Source organism: Drosophila takahashii, chromosome 2L, assembly GCF_030179915.1.
Source record: "Drosophila takahashii strain IR98-3 E-12201 chromosome 2L, DtakHiC1v2, whole genome shotgun sequence".
In the NCBI taxonomy this organism is placed as follows: Eukaryota; Metazoa; Arthropoda; class Insecta; order Diptera; family Drosophilidae; genus Drosophila; species Drosophila takahashii.
The window spans coordinates 8,724,879-8,743,343 of NC_091678.1; the positions used below are offsets into that span (position 1 = coordinate 8,724,879).

At 41.0% G+C, this 18,465-nt stretch overlaps 3 protein-coding genes across 4 annotated transcripts; all 3 read left to right on the top strand.

Annotated features, from left to right (window-relative positions):
• Nucleotides 1–1,331: 1,331 nt before the first annotated feature.
• On the top strand, nt 1,332–11,151 carry Tep4 (Thioester-containing protein 4). Of its 2 annotated transcripts, none has more exons than XM_070211468.1 (8): nt 1,332–1,523; nt 2,862–2,887; nt 5,331–6,065; nt 6,524–6,950; nt 7,012–7,352; nt 7,414–7,967; nt 8,640–10,774; nt 10,840–11,151. In XM_070211468.1, exons 2-8 carry the CDS (start codon nt 2,862–2,864, stop codon nt 11,077–11,079), a joined length of 4,458 nt encoding a protein of 1,485 aa, XP_070067569.1. In that variant the 5' UTR covers nt 1,332–1,523; the 3' UTR covers nt 11,080–11,151. The 2 variants fall into 2 exon arrangements, with proteins under 2 accessions (XP_070067569.1, XP_016994287.3); XM_017138798.3 differs by lacking the exon at nt 1,332–1,523 and adding an exon at nt 1,607–2,046.
• Nucleotides 11,152–11,622: 471 nt separating this feature from the next.
• Nucleotides 11,623–17,194, top strand: LOC138912765 (thioester-containing protein 1 allele R1-like). Its single transcript, XM_070214070.1, has 6 exons — nt 11,623–11,705; nt 11,813–12,493; nt 12,552–12,948; nt 13,011–13,983; nt 14,566–15,998; nt 16,053–17,194. Exons 1-6 carry the CDS (start codon nt 11,623–11,625, stop codon nt 16,248–16,250), a joined length of 3,765 nt encoding a protein of 1,254 aa, XP_070070171.1. The 3' UTR covers nt 16,251–17,194.
• Nucleotides 17,195–17,467: 273 nt separating this feature from the next.
• Nucleotides 17,468–18,200, top strand: LOC108055408 (uncharacterized). Its single transcript, XM_017138726.3, has one exon. It carries the CDS (start codon nt 17,532–17,534, stop codon nt 18,198–18,200), a length of 669 nt encoding a protein of 222 aa, XP_016994215.2. The 5' UTR covers nt 17,468–17,531.
• The last annotated feature ends 265 nt before the right edge of the window (nt 18,201–18,465 follow it).

Consider the following 18,465-nt stretch of genomic DNA (forward strand, 5'->3'; position numbering starts at 1 on the left):
GCGATTATTGCTATTTTTGGAGCATTCTAAAACCGGTTTGGATAATTGGCCGTGCGAATTAATCCGGAATTAATCATGTTCTGCAATATGAGTGTTTCCCAAAAACAGAGTCACGGTAGTGAATATGTGTGTCCTCAATAAAGAAACAAATAATTAAATGATTATAAAAATACAACTTTATTGTGTTATAAATAGTATCGTATTTTTATTAATTTTTTTTATGATACGAAATGTTTTTAATAATTTTTTTTCTATCTCCTACTCTCATAATAGATTTTGTTTAGGTCCACCCCAATAAGTGGGGTGTAGATCATAGATGTTGTGAAATTACTGACAAAAGCAAATGCTCGATGAATACTCAACTAAAAGTAGGCAAAGAGAAATAGATAAGGAACGACAAATGTTTGTGTGGAGAAGTCCATTGTCAGCACTTTGCAACAAAGATTTTTTCCTACAATTTTCCTTTGAAATTACAAAGATTTGTAAAAAGGTTAGAAATGGCACACGTGTCGTATGCGTAATGGGAAATTGGGAAATGTTGAGATCGAAGCAAATGGATTTTCAGATGGGGTGATATGGGAAAGTTCTGCTGCATGTGTCTTCTCTTTATAAACAGTAAAGAAGAATACAAATGTACATATGTACAATTCCGTGCACTCAATGATTGATTAGCCGTTACTATATTTATTGAAGTGTTTACTCGGAATTCTGATATGGGCTGGTCTTAATCGTGACATACGACCTTTTTGGAGGAAAGAGATTTTTATTATGATCACCATACTTTAATGTGTATCTTTAATATTTCAATTCTATGGAATCAAGGTCTGATTGAATTGATCGCAACAGCATTTCTTTGGAAAATACATTGTATTAATACGTAGAAGTAGTTCTAAATTTTATATTTTACTTTTAACAAAAAAAGCCTATGGGCGCACAAAGTTTTGAATACCGTTTTCGGAACCCTAATAATAGTGTAAACTTATCAAGGATTCCTGGCCTCTTAACCTACCCCTTTGGTCCCAAGGTATTTCAAGACAAGAAATACCTCTATAATACCAGGAAATGTAATGTACCCCACAAGAGAGAGCAAAAGGGGAATCACTGAACAGAAATCCAGTTTAGCGAATCTCTCTTATATATACGATAGTATTTCTCAGATATTAGTCATTTCTACATTATATACAAGATTCATTTGCAAAGCGATGTGAAATACTGGCAGTGACGTCATTCTTTGGCAAGCCGAGAGAGACACAAACCAAAACAACAACAGCTGACTCAGAGAGGGAGAGAGTTTTGCCATGCATATAAAACGACTATTCAGTTGGGCGAAGTATTCCTATTCAGACGGCGGTTCTGTTGGCACTGCTAATCAACAAGTTAAAAAAAATAACCCGACCCCTTATTGACACCCAAAAAACATCAACACTTATATTCAATAACGTATATTGGGATTTTACGCGTGAAGAATTTGCTTTTGTGCTTCTGAGAAAATTATATTTGGGTTTTTTTCGAACTCAGCTCATGTACGTAAATCATTTAAATTAGCGAAAAATCTAAATCTTAAATTATTGTGGAAAGCACGAAGCAACATTTACTAGTGACAATTAAAGTGTTAATTATTGAAAAACCCCACAAAATATATACAAAAGCACTTCTAATTTCACCATTGCATGTCCATAGTTCTGTGACAAATATCTGAAATATCATTCATACATAGGAAATCAGTTAAGCCCAGGGGTAAACCCATTTTCTGTTGTTCTATATAAACATTTCAATAAACACGTCAATAGCTCCAACATGAACAGCGTTGAATTAGGAAGTGGGGGTGTGGGCATCCAAGTTATTGTGCCCAAAGTGGCGGTGGGCGTGCTTACTGGCAAGGGCGGCGAAATGATCCGAAAGATTCAAACCGATTACGGCTGCAAACTGGAGTTACTCCAGAAAATGAACGACGAAACGGGCGATCAGAGGTGCCTCATTCAGGGCACTCGGAAGCAGGTCGAGGATGCCAGGAAAGCCATTGATGGGCTGATTAAGAACGCAATGGTAGGTTGAAAAAAAACTTTTTTAAACAATCAAATTTGCTGTAGTTTGACCAATAATTAAAAAAAATTGATTTAACTATTTGAAACCAAAATAATAATTTATTGAGATTGCCTTATAAATATTCTCACTGATTTTAATACTCATTAGATTCAATTATGAAACGTAATAGAGTTAAAAATTTTTTTTAATTCACATAAGGATTTATAATATTATCATCATCATGAGCGTTTTGAAAAAAATTCCATTTTGTAGAATTTTATCTTTTTTTATGTTCAGTGTGCTATATTTCAACATATAATTCTTCTAAAAACCAAGTATGAATGATATCATTTTTGGAGCTGGTCCAAGCGAATACACACCATTATCGATTGCCGGCGTTTTCGTGGCCAGTGTTATTGTTTTGGTTTTGTTTGCTCAGCTCTCGTCATCGATTTCAGTGCACAAACATATAAGCGATCACATACCCACATATAACTCACACTGCCCAGTATTATTTACTTATAATTTTTTATCAGCTTTTTTTTTACGACTTCGCTCGACTCATTTTAAGTCGGCTTCGTCTGCCGGGCTTGGGATTGCTATAACAAATCCGTGGGGCATCAAACCGAACCAGTCCCAGCTCGGCTCTGAGCACCGTCGGTTGTAGCCGCGCTTAACATATTTTCCGCAACAATCCGTTTAGCCAGAGAACTAATTTCATTTTATTTGTATTTTTATTTGGCTCTTCCTGCCCTCCTTTCGACGACAACGCAAACAAAATGCGTCGCGCGGACGCTTTTGCTGTCACGGTCTGTGCCATTTTGGCCCTGCTGCAGATGATGGAACCGGTAAAGGCCGAGGGGTAAGTCCATTTCCATTTCCCATATACTATATGATCGGATCGACAGAAACACACAGCTGCGGGTAGAATAGTAATAAAAAAGATTTTTGGGGAAAGCGAAAAAATATAGGTGATAATCAAAACCAGAATGGTCAATGTCGTCAAAAGATCCACAGTTTTAGAATATATTTGCCATTTCTCCGGTTTATATAATTTATTAAAAATATTTGTACTTTATACCTCCTGTATTTTCAAAATTAACTTTATTAATGATGGTTTTTTATTACTACTATTATTGTTAATACTAAATGTAACTTAGTACTACTATTAATGTGTGCCTGTCGGTGTATATTTTAATTAATTAAATATGCATATAGTCAGATAGGGCCGTTTTTTAATGAGCGTCAAGGTAATTAAGTTGTTTTTTGTTTTTGTTCCCTGTTTGCCCAATCATTTATTAATTTAATGGTATTGTTCCATCTCATTTGCCCTTGGCGTTATCGACAAATTTTTAAAATGTTTTTTGTCAAGACCCAAATATATGTTTGGGTACTTTATTTGAACATTAAATATGTTTTTTATTAGCAAATAGACAAAAAAAATCCTTAAACATGTCAAACAAACTCCAGCCATTTATTTAAAAGTCAATTACGTGTTCTTTGGCACATCTCTAAATTGAATTTCTTGTTCACCTCAACATGTGATGCTAATTGAATTTCAAAGTAAACCATTTAATGCACAATTTTTTGTATAATGTATGAACACGTCACTTATTTTTTTAAGCTTAATGGTTTTGTCATTCATCTATGACACAATCTTGTATCTGTACTTTTTACAGTGTACGTAATTATCAGTAATTAAAACGAATATAAAGGTGGATTATTGAATACGATTAAAAATTTAAAAAGTTAGAATATTCCCAGTAAAGGCTGGATGCTTAACAAACAAACTAAGCAATGGCTAATAAACAAATAGAGATGATTGAAGTTAACAACATTGGTGTACGTGATCGAGGACTGTAAGTGCGAGAATAGTGGCTGCTCGTTGAAAACTTGGATTATATAATCTCTGAGCCGGTTTTAAATTTTTCTGTATCAGATCAGGTTCCCGGAATTTAAACCGTTATCTCTCCAGGGCTATTATAAATGCATGTATATGTACATATTTATGTATAATTTATAGCCGTAGAAAAAGAAAAAAAAACCCATAGCACAGCAACTTAAAAAGAATTTTTTAATGTTTTCAAAAGAATGGACTCACTATCACCATGAGGTTAAAGTGTACTAGCACTTAAATCTTAAACAAATTTCTGTGTTTGCCTTGAGATTAGATTAAATGAAATGTAATTTTTAAACTAGACATCTGCATGACTGGAATCAAACAGGCTTTGAAATGATTCCATTCGAATAGAATAGAGTTGAGTAAATGCTCAGCACACTATGACTAGAATGGATTGCATCTTGGTCCGTATAGAGTATGACAGAAAAGGCCTAGAGTTAAACGAGTGATAACGAAAAACAGAATGTCATATTTGAATATGCTGAAATCATTCGAGTTATTCGAATCCATTCGATTTTCTTATATGACGTCATAAGGGCAAAATAGAAAATTAAATTTGTTTTGATATACATATATGTATGTCTATAAATAAGTATTTTTGTGATTTCTTATTTTCGAAATTACCAAGCTCCCCTTAGTTTAAACTCAAAACACATGCAAAAATCCGCGACTTCTTAGTATTGTCATCCTGGAGTTTGTTAGATAAATTCTTAAGAAGTTGCGGTCCAAGGAAGACCATTCCATTCTGCCTCTTCACTACACTATTTTGTACTTCTCCTCCTTGGTCCGCGAATTCTTAGGATTTGCGGTAGAAGGAAGACCATTCCTTTCTGCCTCTTCACTACACTATTTTATACTTCTCCTCCTTGGTCCGCGAATTCTTAGGATTTAAATATGAAAATGGCATGGTTGGATTCAGTGGCGAGCTAAAACTAAAGGTAGATTTGTAATTAAAAAAAAAGACAAAAAACCAAATATTTATGTAAGTATTTCAAAACAAATTTAATTTTCCATTTTGCCCTTATGACGTCATGTAAGAACTCGAATGGATTCGAATAAATTCGTCTGAGTTGTTCGTGTACTCATTTACTCGATTCGTTTTCCATCACCATTTCTGGTTCGACTGAGTTTTACGTCAGTACACTTATTTATTCAAGCCAGTTTCCCTACACATTCCAACTCATTCAACTCATTTTGAACATTGTCAATTCGAATATGTATTTTTTGTTATTCATGCAGATGTCTATTTTAAACATTAAAGTCTGAGACAGAAATAAGTATCCCTAAATATTGATAACCCCTCTGTCCTACAACTTTTTGATTTATTAAGAAAATTACCATATATTTTATAGTTGAATCGATCATCATTTATAAAGGTAATAAACATTTTCGAATTTAATTGCAGTAAATACACCATTGTGGGTCCCGGAACCATCCACTCCCACCGCGATTACAATGTGGCTGTCGCTGTTCACCAGACCAAGGAACCAGTCACCCTAAAAGTGGGAATCACCGGTCCCTCGTACAACGAAACCCAGACCGTGGAGCTGGCCACCTCGGATGAGTTCAAGCAGATCACCTTCAAACTGCCGCCCCTGGAATCGGGTGACTACAATCTCACCGCCGAGGGAGTCAAGGGTCTGGAGTTCAAGAACTCCACCAAGTTGTCCTGGGACAGCTTCAAGCCGTACATCAAAATCCAGACGGACAAGGGCAAATACAAGCCTGGCGATACGATCAACTACCGTGTGATCTTCCTCAACGAGAACTTGCTGCCGGAAACGGCCGAGGAAACAGTGGTGGTCTGGTTCGAGGACTCCAAGAGGAATCGCATCAAGCAGGAGAAGCACATCAAGACCACCGGTGGCGTTTACACCGGCAAGTTCGAGCTCTCCGAGTTTGCCACGCTGGGATCGTGGTCCCTGCAGGTTCAGAATGGCGAACAGCCGCTGGGCGGTGGAGGCGGACTTTATGGAGGTCGCCGGCCCTTCGGAGGATTCAACCATCCCTGGCGTCGGGCCGATGAGAGGGTCAACTTCGAGGTGGAGAAGTACGTCCTGCCCAAGTACTCGGTCAAAATGGATGCCACACAGCAGGTTTCGGTGCGAGATGGCGAGGTTAACGTTGTCCTGAAGGCCAAGTAAGTTTAGTTTATCTCTTTTTATACCCTTTACTCGTCCGTCTGTCTGTCCGTATGAACGCTGAGATCTCGGAAACTACCAAAGCTAGAATGTTGGTATTACCCACACATATTCTTGGGCTTCCTACGCAGCGCAAGTTTATTTCAGCCGAGCGCCACGCCCCCTCTAACGCCCACAATCGCTCGCTAACGATTTTAAAATGTGCCTGGCGCCCACACCCTTAAAGATTTCCGAGAAGTATAAATGCAATTTTGTTGTGTATATTTATACCTATCGAAATGTAGAAGACATTTTTCAAATCGGACCACTCTTAAAAAAGTTATGCGCAATCAAAATGTTATATATCCATCTCCCTTGTACTCCCTTTAGCTGAGTGACGGGTATTAGATAGTCGGGACACCCACCCGACTATGGCGTTCTCTCCTGTTTTGGTTCTAATATTAGACTTATCCAACAGCTACACTTATGGAAAGCCTGTGAACGGCAAGGTGGTGGTCAATGTCCACCTGGATGAGACGAGCATCTGGGAGAATGTGGATGGCAAGACCGTGCGCAAGGACTTCCCCGGACACTCGGTCATTGGCTCCGCCGACATGGTCAGCGGCAAGGCCAAGTTGACTCTGGACCTCAAGGAGTTTGCCAGTTATCTGCCCCACAAGACCTCATCCTCCTATGCCCAAATTACGGCCACCGTCGAGGAGGACTTCACCGGTGTGAAGCTCAACGAAACGGGCGGTGTCCAGCTGTATCCCTATCGCTACGAGATGTCCTGCACGGACTACTCCACCTGCTTCTCGTTCAAGCCCGACAAAGAGCACGAAATTGCCTTCAAGATCACTTTCGTCGACGGCACTCTGGTTACAGACACCAAGTCGGTGGTGAAGGTGGGTTAATAGTTACTACATGGACTCCTTGATCTATTGCTAACTTATTTTTTAATTAAAGGCCAAGTTCACTGAGGGAATTCGACGCAACTACGGTTTCTACGGCTATGGCGATGAGCACAAGGAGCCTGAACTGCCCAAGATTGAGAAGAAAACGTTCGTTTTCGAGAGCCATTTGAATGAGTCCAGTGTGGCGCTCTTCAAGGTGACTCTGCCCGATTTGCCGGACATGGCCAACTTCACCCGCTACTACAGCATCGAACTGGAGTTTGTGGACGAGAAGCGCGAACTGTACACCACTTACCCCTACAGGGAGCCAAAGAAGATCGAGAATCCCAACCCAGAAGACGAGGAAAAGGAGTGGTTTAAGGCCGAGGTGCAGAGGCCCAAGGATACGTGGAGGTAAGTAGTATTACTCCCCCTTACTTCATCGATTACTTACTTACTTTTCATTTCATTAAAGCCTAAAGATCGGTCAGGAGTATCAGGTAACCCTCAACTCCAGTCGTCCTCTGAAATACTTTGTTTACAACATCGTGGGACGTGGAAATATCCTGGAAACGAAGCGAGTCGAGCTGGCCGAACCCCAAAAGACCGTCAACGTGACCCTGAAGCCCACTTTCCTCACTGCTCCCCATGGCCGTGTGTACTTCTACTATGTGGACGAGACCGGCGAGTTCCGATATGCCGAGGAAACGTTCAGCGTGGAGGTGGAGCTGCAGAACAAGATCGAAATCAAGGCGCCCGAGGAGGTGAAGCCGGGTGCCGACGTTGAACTGGAGATCAAGACGCCGGCCAAGTCCTTCGTCGGTCTGCTGGCCGTCGATCAGAGTGTCCTTCTGCTGGGCAGCAACAACGACCTGAACAAGGACTCCTTTAACTGGCGTCTGAATGGCTACGACACCTCCACTCCCTGGCAGGGTGGATACTCCTACTACCCCGGTGAACGAACTGGCGTGGTGACGATGACGAATGCCTATTTCTTCTACAATCTCACCTCTCCCGTTTCCCAAATTCGTAAGTATACCTCAAATGTATCTAAATATACCCTTGCAGAGGGTATTATGATTTCAGTCAGAAGTTTTCAACGCAGTGAAGGAGATGTTTCCGACCCCATAAAGTATATATATTTTTGATCAGCATCACTAGACGAGTCGATATAGCCATGTCCGTCTGTCCGTCCGTCTGTCTGACCGTCCGTTTATCTGTCTGTCTGTCTGTCTGTCTGTCCGTCTGTCCGTCTGTCTGTCCGTCCGTCTGTCCGTTTGTACGCAAACTAGTCTCAGTTTTTAAGCTATCGGGATGAAACTTTCCCAAAAGTCTACTTTTTATTGCAGGTAGTATATAAGTCTTAACCGACCGGATCGGACTACTATATCTTATAGCTCCCATAGAAAACATTTGGAAAAAACGTAAAAAAAATTCTAGCTTCTGTGTTTTTTTAAATATTACCTTATACTCTTAGGAATATTATTTTTTAAATATTTAGGAATTTCGAATTAAATTTAGAATAAATCGAAACACTATATCATATAGCTGCCATTAATGAGAAATAATAGAAAATTTAAAATTTTTGCGATTTCTTAATTAATACGAATGATCTGCAAGAGTATATAAGCCTTGGCTGGCCGAAGGTAGCTTCCTTTCTTGATTTCCTTTAAAACTTACTTAAATATTCTTGATTTACAGAAGCATTTGGTGGCGGAGGAGCCCTTTTCGCCATGAGGAAGACAGCGGTGGCCCAGGACAGTCCCGTGTTCCACTCAACCACCGCCGCCGTTGGAGCTGCAGCTCCTCAAGCCGTTGGATTCGCCGCCGAGGGAGCATCTGGATCTGCTGCACCGGCTGTGCGAAAGAACTTCGCTGAGACCTGGATTTTCGCCGATATCGAGAGCACCGAGGAGGAGGTCTTCAAGTGGGTTAAGACCATTCCCGATACCATCACCAGCTGGGTGGTCACCGGCTTCTCGCTGCATCCCCTGAAGGGATTGGGTGTCACCGATGAGCAGGTGAACATCAAGACCTTCCAGCCGTTCTTCGTCTCCGTTCGCCTGCCCTTCTCCGTGAAACGCGGCGAGGTGATCAGTGTGCCGGCCCTGGTCTTCAACTATCTGCCCAAGATCCTGGACGTCGAGTTGACCCTGGACAATGAGGACGCCGAGTATGACTTTGTGGATGCCTCGAACGAGGTCATTGGCGACCAGAAGCGTTCGCAGAAAATCCGAGTGGGCGCCAACGAGGCGGCAGGTGCCTCCTTCTTGATACGACCCAAGGTCATTGGCAATATTCTGCTGAAATTCACGGCCATCTCACCGCTGGCCGGCGATGCTGTGCACAAGCCACTTAAGGTGATCCCCGAGGGCATCACCCAGTACCAGAACAGGGCATTCTTTGTGAATCTCAAGGATACGGGCGAGTTTAAGAATACCTTTGAGTTGGAAGTGCCGGAGGAAGTGGTGCCCGATTCGGAGCGCGTGGAATTCGGACTGGTGGGTGATCTCCTGGGTCCGGTGGTGAAGAACCTGGAGAATCTCCTCCGCCTGCCCAGCGGCTGTGGCGAGCAGACCATGTCCAAGCTGGTGCCCAACTACCTGGTCCGGGATTACCTGAAGAGCATCAAGAAACTTACGCCCGCGTTGGACTCGCGCATCAAGAGGAATCTGCAGGAGGGCTATCAGAATATGTTGCACTATCGCCACGACGACGGCAGCTTCAGTTCCTTCGGACCGCACAAGTGGAGGGAGGAGGATCCGGAGCGCAATGGTTCCACCTGGCTGACTGCCTACGTTCTCCGTTCGTTCAGCAAGATCAAGGAGATCGTGGATGTGGATGAACAGCTGCTGGCCAAGGGATATGACTTCCTGCTGACGCGCCAGGCGGAGAATGGCAGCTTCACCGAGCAGGGAGAGTACTTCTATGGCTCCCAGCGTTCTCACCTGACCCTCACCGCGAGCTCACTGCTGGCCCTGCTGGAGGAGGAGAAGCCCAACCAGGCGGCCATCGACAAGGCGGTCTCCTATCTCAGCTCGAATACCGCGGATTCCGTGGAGCTGCTGCCCAAATCCATTGCCATCTATGCTCTGCAGAAAGCTAAGGCCCCAGAAGCCGCCAAGCTGGTGGCCAATCTGAAATCTCTGGCCCAAAAGGAGGACGATCGCACTTGGTGGACCGAGGATCTGGACAAGCTACGTGCCTCCAAGAACTGCGGACGCTGGTGGTGTTGGATCTGGAGTCAGGATGTGGAGATCACCTCCTATGCCCTTCTCTCCCTTCTGGAATCCGAGCAAGAAACTGCCGACACTGTGCTGAACACTGTTCGCTGGCTGGTTGCCCAGCGTAATAGCTTCGGAGGATTCGCCTCCAGCCAGGACACCGTGATGGGTCTCACCGCCCTCATCAAGTTCGCCGAGAAGTCGGGCTACGAGGCAGCCAAGTGGGAGGTCACTGTTTCCAACAAGGGCAAGCGTGAGAAGACCGAGAAGCTGAGCACCTCGGAGGAGAATGATCTGCTGCTCCAGACCGTTGAGTTCCCGCAGGGCACCAAGTCGCTGGAGTTCGAGGCCAAGGGCACTGGCGCTGCTCTCGTCCAGATCAGCTATCAGTACAATGTGGTGGAGAAGGATCCGAAGCCCAGCTTCAAGGTTGAGACCACCGTCTTGCCACAATCCTCGCCGGCCAAACTGGAGCTGAGCGTTTGCGTCGACTATGTGGAGGAGGGCAAGGCCAAGGAGTCCAACATGGCCATTCTGGAGGTCTCCCTGCCCTCCGGTTACACCGCCGATGAGGATAGCTTCAAGGATATCCGGGAAATCCAGCGTGTGCGGGTGAGTTTATAGCAGCCCTTAAAATTAACTTATATTTATTAATTAAATTTTATTTTCTTTTCCAGTTGGTTGAGACCAAGAACGGCGACTCTGTGGTGGTTGTCTACTTTGAGAATCTGTCCAAGGGCGAGAGCAAGTGCATTCCCATCGAGGCCTACAGGACCCATGCGGTGGCCAACCAGAAGCCATCCTCCGTTGTCCTCTACGATTATTACGACACGAACAAGAAGGCCACCGAGTACTACTCCATCGACTCGAAGCTCTGCGATATTTGCGAGGGAGACGAGTGCAAGAGCAAGTGCTGAAGTACCCAAACCAAAATGAACCAATAAATCTTACTGTCCTTGCATCAAATAAAATATTGTGATTATAATGTACATCAAAGTGTTTTTTTAATCATTAAAAAAAAGGTAGAATATTAACGAAATTGCAGTTTATTGTGATTTTTAAGTGATTTTTTTAAATATTAGTCAAATAAACCAGCGGCATTTCTAAAAAGTTATTTTATGTAGTTAGTTTCATGGGACTCAAAAATAATAATAATAAAAAAGGTCGTATCAAAAAAAGCTAAACTTTGGATTTCTTTATAATAATTACTTTTAGAATCCGCTGAATACCTGTATTATTTATCATCATCTTATGTAAGAGCGTATGTGCATTGCCATTTAATAACAAAAGAAGGAGTGCATAAACTAGAAGAACAGGAATGACTGGTACTTTGGGATGGGAGTTCTAATGTTAAGTCGATGGGTACATCGTTCATCCCATTTAAACAGTCGAGGTTCTGCAGTGATTGCTAGAGGTTCTGAATATGCCAATTAATAATTGCACCTAACAAAAGTATCATAATGAGTTTATTAAAAGACTTAACTGTGGTAACTTGCGTATTTTGTTCGTGGTTATATCATTTTCAACTGGTGAATGGTCAGGGGTAAGGAAAAAGAAAAGATTCTAGTTTGGAATACAAGCTTTTTATAGTTTAGGAACTTTGTGTTTAAAAAATAATATCTCCAATTTTTGCTATTCTTTTTAACTCAGAATTTATAGTATAGTGGCTCCTGGGACCATAATCCCCAATCGCGACTATAAAGTAACCGTTGCCGTTTATCACATCCAACAACCTGTAACCCTAAAGATTGGCATCACAGGACCATCGTATAATGAATCACAGATTGTGGAATTCCCAACGGCCCAAGATCTCAAAGAGGTCGTTTTCAAATTACCAGCACTTTCCGAGGGCGATTATAATCTTACAGCTAAAGGCAAATCAGGCTTAAATTTTACGGACTCAATTGGACTCTATTTTAAACACGATGCTCCCATCGTTTTTATACTAACCGATAAGGATAACTACATGCCCGGCGACAAAGTTAGCTATCGCGTTTTGTTATTAAATGAAGAGCTTAAGCCGGATTTATATGCGGAGGATCTGGTTATCTGTCTAAAGAACCCAAAAAGAAACGTGATAGATAAAGCTAGAGGAAGTAAAGTAACAGATGGAGTGTACTCCGGACAATTTCAGTTGTCTGAAAATGCTCCTCTGGGTCAATGGAAAATTACTCTCGAAAATGCTGAAGGTGAAGAATACAGATCCCACAGGAGTACATTCAGCCTCTTTGAAGTAATATCGGACGACCTACCAAGGTTCTCTGTACAGATAGATGTTCCAAAATATGTCAGTATAAAGGATAATGTAATGAAAGTAGTGGTCAAAGCCAAGTGAGTACTAAAAAGGTTTTCTTAATAATTTTTAAAAAATATTTTTTACCTTTTCAAGGCACTTGTATGGAAGTCCAGTGAATGGCAAAGGTACAATAAATATTGATTTGAAAACCGCAAAGCAAAAGGAAAATCGATTCAATCGCACGATAACAGCTAGTGGTGATTTATCCGAAGGTCAAGTGACTTTTAATATTAATCTGACAGACATTGCCAAGCAGATAACCCCAATAAAATCCACCTATATGGTCATAATAAGGGCAATGGTAGAAGACGATCTTAGCGGTGAAAAATATACCGAAGTTGCCAAAGTTTTTCTGCTTCCTCATCGCCATATTGTAACTTGTGCTGATTTTTCATGCTTAAGACCTTGGAAAGAAAAGGACAGCAAGGTTTTCATAAAGATTACAAATTTGGATGGATCTCTGGTAAACGATTCTCAGTCGTTGGTTAAGGTAATACAGTATTAAAATAAAAACTAAATATATAAGAATATGATTTTAAAATTATTTTCCAGCTCATTTACAACGAAGGAACTGAAAAATTGGTTAGTTATTTTAGGAAATACCTTGAAAAAGGTGAAAAGAAACATTTTGAATTCGTCGGACAATTGGACAAGTCGGGTTTGTATGTCTTCAAGGCCAACCTCTCCGATTTACCACAGAAAGATGACACCTTGCCTTACTATGATATATCTGTGGAATATGACGGTGAAGTATACAAGCTCCAACAAACATTCTCACAAATGTTTGGCTCAATGATAGATGCCCATAATGCGTATTTTACGCCGCGGATAGATGTGAATTTTTTCCTCCAGATCCATGGACGCAAGGATAGCAAGGGATATCCAGCCCCTTTAATTGCTGGAGATGAGTTTCAGGTGACCTTGAACTCCAAAGATCCTATTAAATACTTTATATATACCATTGTTGCTCGAGGACTTATATTGCACACCGAACGTGTTGATTTCTCTAATCCCATGAATGTTTACAACTTCACTGTAAAAAGTACACATCTCACATCGCCATTCTTCTATATCTACGCATATTATGTGGACGGAGAAGGGATTCTTCAGTACACAAACTCTCAATATAAAGTTATCGTGAGTCTTCCGAACGAAATCAGTATATCTGCACCGAAGACTGGATATCCGAAAGAAGAAATCAACATCCAAATTAAAACAGAACCCAATTCATTCGTGGGTCTTTTGGCGGTGGATGAAAGGATTTCGGGGAAGAGAAGACTAGAGAATATAAGACTCGGTGATATGGACTGGGAGTTAGAGGCAAACCAATTGTTAAATGCTTTGGCAGCTGAAGAGCGACAAACAGAGTTTTCCAGGAATTACGAAATAGATATGAACCATTTAAATGAGCATTTAGATGATTTCTATTTACACACCTATAAAAGGGTTCCCGGATCGCGTCTCGGTCTTATCACCATTACCAATGCCAAAATTTCGGAAAGAATTTTTCGATATTTCGATAAAGGTAAATATTGTGAAATCTTTCCTCATTATTACTATTTGTATACGTAAATCTCTGTTGTTTTACCAGAAAAGGACGTTTCTGCGCGCAGAAGATTTCGAAAAGAGACTAAATCTGCATTGGGATTTCCTTTGAAAACTATGGGATCTTGGCTATTTACGGATATTAAACAGACAAAGGGAGAGGTAACCAATCTGAAAACGCATCTGCCCAACACATTAGGCACTTGGGTAATCACCGGTTTTTCCTTACATCCTGAAAGAGGATTAGGATGCTTCCAAAGTAACTTTACAAAAATCAAGACGTTTGAGCCTTACTCCCTTTCAATTAGTATACCAGACTCTGTGAAACTTGGCGAATCAATCAGAGTTCCGGTTGTGATCATCAACCATCTTCCAGATTTATTAAAATTGGAGCTAACAATGGACAATGAAACTGATGCGTATGACTTTGTAGATTCTAATAGAAATAATCTTAGACATCTCATTCAAGTCGAAGAATATGGAGCAAAAAGCGTTTCTTTTACAATTCAACCGAAATTTATTGGAAACTTTATTCCACTTGATTTTACCATAAACTCATCAGTTAAAAACTCCACTATACAGAAGACGCTAAAGGTCATTCCAGAAACTACCACTCAATATAAGAATCAAGTTATCCTATTCAATCTTACGAAAAATCAGAAATACAATAGGTCCTTCCACCTAGATTTTCCAAAAGGAATGATTAAGGATTCAGACAACATTGAAGTTAGTTTATTTGGTGATCCCCTTGGTCTTATCGTAGAAAACTTGGATAACTCCTTGCCCAGTGGAACTGGCGAACTGATCATGTCTAAAATGGTTGTTAACTTTTTGGTTTGGGACTACCTTAATAAAACCAACAAGTTGTATAACACTTTAGACGCTGAAATTAAAAATAACTTAAGAGTGGGCTATCAAAATATATTGAACTATCACCACGAGGATGGAAACTTTAGTTATTTTGGTCCTCAAAAGGGCAATGGATCCATTTGGCTAACCTCTTTCGTCCTTCGTTATCTAAGCGATATTCAGGAAGTCATATATATTGATAATAGTATTCTGAAGAAAGGATTCGAGTTTCTACTGAACCGGCAGAATGAAGATGGAAGTTTCACAGATGAATTCGAATATTTTTCAAGGAAAGACAGTTCTCTTTTCCTAACATCCAGTGTGCTGCTGAGTCTACAGAAAGGGAAAAATTCTAACATGGAAGCCATAAAAAAGGCTGTAACTTTTATCAAATCCCAGGTTGAGGAAACAAACTTTTCATTGGCCAAAACAATGGCCATTTACGCATTGCAAAAGTCAAAGGAAACAGATTCCGATAAACTCGTAGACCAACTTAAATCCTTAGTCCAGAAGAAAGATGATCGAACTTGGTGGGCAGAAGATGTGCAGAAAGAAAGCCCTCAAGATGTCGAGATCACATCCTATGCCTTGCTTTCCCTCATGGAATCAGAACAGGTTATGTCAGAACTCGATATAAGTACAATTCGATGGCTGTTGGCCCAAAGAAATATTTATGGAGAGTTTGTCTCCAGCCAGAAAAATGTTGTGGGTCTCACAGCGTTAGTTAAGTTTTCTAAAAAGATTGACTACAAGGCAGTCGATTTGGAGGTTAGCGTCAGTGGTGAGGATAAATCCGATAGAACAGTTTTAAGGTACCGAAATGATATGATAGCCCAGATGATTAACTTTCCTCAGGGAACCAAGTTCCTGGAGATCCAGGCCAAGGGTAGTGGCTTGGCACTTTTCCAGATAAGTTATCAGTACAACTCAGTGGAACCGTGGGAAACGAATCCTAGTTTCAAGATTCGGACTAAAGTTAAGACCAGGACTTTGTTTTCCAAACTAGAGGTGAACGTGTGCGTCGAGTTTGTGGAGGAAGGAGAGGCAAAGACCTCTAATTTAGCTTTTATTGAAGTGTCCCTGCCATCGGGTTATATTACTGATAAGGCCAGCCTCAAAGTAATTCAGCATATCAAAGGAGTACAGGTGAGTACGAGTAATATTTATCCTTAAATGTTATTTAATTATATTTCTCCGCAGTTCGTGCAGACGAAGAATGAAGAATCCGTGGTAATTGTATACCTTGAAAGTCTGGCCAAGAATGAAAACAAATGCATACCCATCGAGGCATTCAGAGCATTTGAGGTAACCAATCTTAAGCCATCCCCAGTTGTTATCTATGATAATTGTGGCAGGAAGGCGACCGAATATTATCAATTCAAATCGGAGCTCACTTAAAGTCCCAGTATCGAGTGCAAAGCTTCGTAAATCAAGCCATGTCATATCAATCTGGGCAACACGGATCTAATCGCCCGGCTTTTTATAGGACTACTTCAAGTTAAATCCAATATACCTTAATCACGCTCAATGTCAGATCGTCGATAAGAATAGTGCTGAGTCAGCAATTAATATTTGTAAACATTTAGCAACATTATTTCATTAAAAATTTGAAGCTTATCATAGCCGTAAACCAAAGCGTGTGGGTGGTTTAAAAATGCTTAGTCTTCTAGTGAGTAGCTAAATGGAAACAGTCTGGCCAGACAATTGGCCCAATGGCGTAAAACATATTTGTATATTTTCAAGTGTGCGGTAAACTTTATCTTGTACGTGCGATTTTTCATTCCGATAAGGCGCGGGGCGCTGACTTGCGATCCGACAGGAGTACATGAGTATTATGTATATTATCAATAAGTGGAACAAGAGTGGGCCAGCACTTGAGCAACTGAAGTCTAATTAATATTAATAACCCCTCTAAATTTAGTCCCGCCGCTCATTTGGGTTTCTGGGAATGGTCAACGTGCGAGCGAGCGCATATACAAGAGCTCCCGAATGCTAATCCTTTACTTCTTTACGTTCTGCTTGAAAAGCCCCAACCGACATCGATGAGTGAATGAATGAATGGATGGCGATAGAGGGCTGATTAGATCGTTTGGCCAACGATACGGCGAACGTGAACATGCAACCGCCCACTCAATAACATTGTATAATCCTTTGAGTCGACTGCATTAGAATGAGGTACCCAAAATTGTTGGGCTGATAAACCGATAGCAAACAAATAGTCTGCCAGTCTAGTGAAAGTCACAAAGCCACTCCGAAGGCAATAAAAACCTCAGTCGCAAATGGTTCGTTGTAATAACTAATGCAAATCGGATCGGCAGTCAAAAAGAATTTTTTAAAGAAGAAGACAATCTCAAAGAATCCTTTTATAGGACACTTAACACTAAAACATATAAATTTTTGTTAAAAATACTCTTTTTTATAAAGGAACATTTTTGAAAAAAAAAACCATTCCTTATAAAGGATTAATTTAAAATTAACCTTTTTGAGAAACTACAATTACAATTTTTGTGAAATTTCTTTAAACATTTTTGTGAAATTGCATTAAAGATTTTTGTGAAATTAAAATTACAATTACAAAATTTTGTGAAATTACAACTACAATTTTTGTGAAATTACAATTACAATTTTTGTGAAATTACATTTACAATTTTTGTGAAATAAGTAGAATATATTGCCACCATGAGTGATGAAAAATCCAAGTCCACCTCTGTGCTGCAGCACATAGAATCGGCGCTATATGTGATCAACCAGCTGTGCATAGGATTTGTGACCATCTGGGTTAGTTGGACCTGTTTGCGCCAGGACCTTTCGGGAATTCGCCTACACGCCTGGCTGGTCACCTTTGGATTTGTCTTCCTGATGGCCGAGGGCATGATGTGCTTCTACGACGGCAGCTGGTTAACTCTGCGATATTCCCGGAAATACAAGACCGCCTTCCACGTGGTCCTTCAGATCCTAGGAGGCGGCATGGGCGTGGCCGGCTGCCTGATCCAGTTGATACGCGATGATTGGCAAGTCAGTGTTACATTGCATGCCCGCTTGGGCTTTGCCGCCTTCATCCTGTGCCTGATCTCACTGCTCAGCGGTCTGGCCGCCTTCCTGGCGAGATCCCTAAGCCGAGCAGTTCCTCCGCTGATCAACAAGACCTTCCATGTGGTCCTCAGCTTCGCTGCGTTCGTGATCGCCATGATGGCCCAGTTTTATGGATACACGCAAACCGGAATCTTCAGGGGCCAAGGACAGGACTTCGTCATCCTCATGCAGGTCGTCACCATGGTCCTAATGGTCATAACCAGCATTGGAGCATTGAAATCACTCTACCAGAAGTTCAGCAGCTTGGCCAGTTAAAAACGTCTGGCGTTTATCCCGAATCCTGTACATACTGTATATTAATTTAAGCTAGAGAATTTATTTGTACGCTGTTTAAAGTAATTTAATTACCAAAGATGTGTTTCAAACTTAAGTTAGGAAAACGAAAATTAAAATGGCTGTAAACCAACTACAATCTACCTCAATAAAATCCTGTTACTTTAAGAAATAAATAAATTTAATTAATGTTTATATTGAGTATTTTCTGTGTTTTGTATATTTATGTAAATTAGAAAACTTAGGA

Coding starts and splice junctions, on each gene's coding strand:
- LOC138912765 (XM_070214070.1), top strand. CDS start 11,623: ATGAGTTTATTAAAAGACTTAACTGTGGTAACTTGCGTATTTTGTTCG. Junction 11,706..11,812: donor CAACTGGTGAATGGTCAGGG/GTAAGGAAAAAG, acceptor TTTTTAACTCAG/AATTTATAGTATAGTGGCTC. Junction 12,949..13,010: donor ATTCTCAGTCGTTGGTTAAG/GTAATACAGTAT, acceptor ATTATTTTCCAG/CTCATTTACAACGAAGGAAC.
- Tep4 (XM_017138798.3), top strand. CDS start 1,798: ATGAACAGCGTTGAATTAGGAAGTGGGGGTGTGGGCATCCAAGTTATT. Junction 2,047..2,861: donor GGCTGATTAAGAACGCAATG/GTAGGTTGAAAA, acceptor GCCCTGCTGCAG/ATGATGGAACCGGTAAAGGC. Junction 7,968..8,639: donor CTCTCCCGTTTCCCAAATTC/GTAAGTATACCT, acceptor CTTGATTTACAG/AAGCATTTGGTGGCGGAGGA.
- LOC108055408 (XM_017138726.3), top strand. CDS start 17,532: ATGAGTGATGAAAAATCCAAGTCCACCTCTGTGCTGCAGCACATAGAA.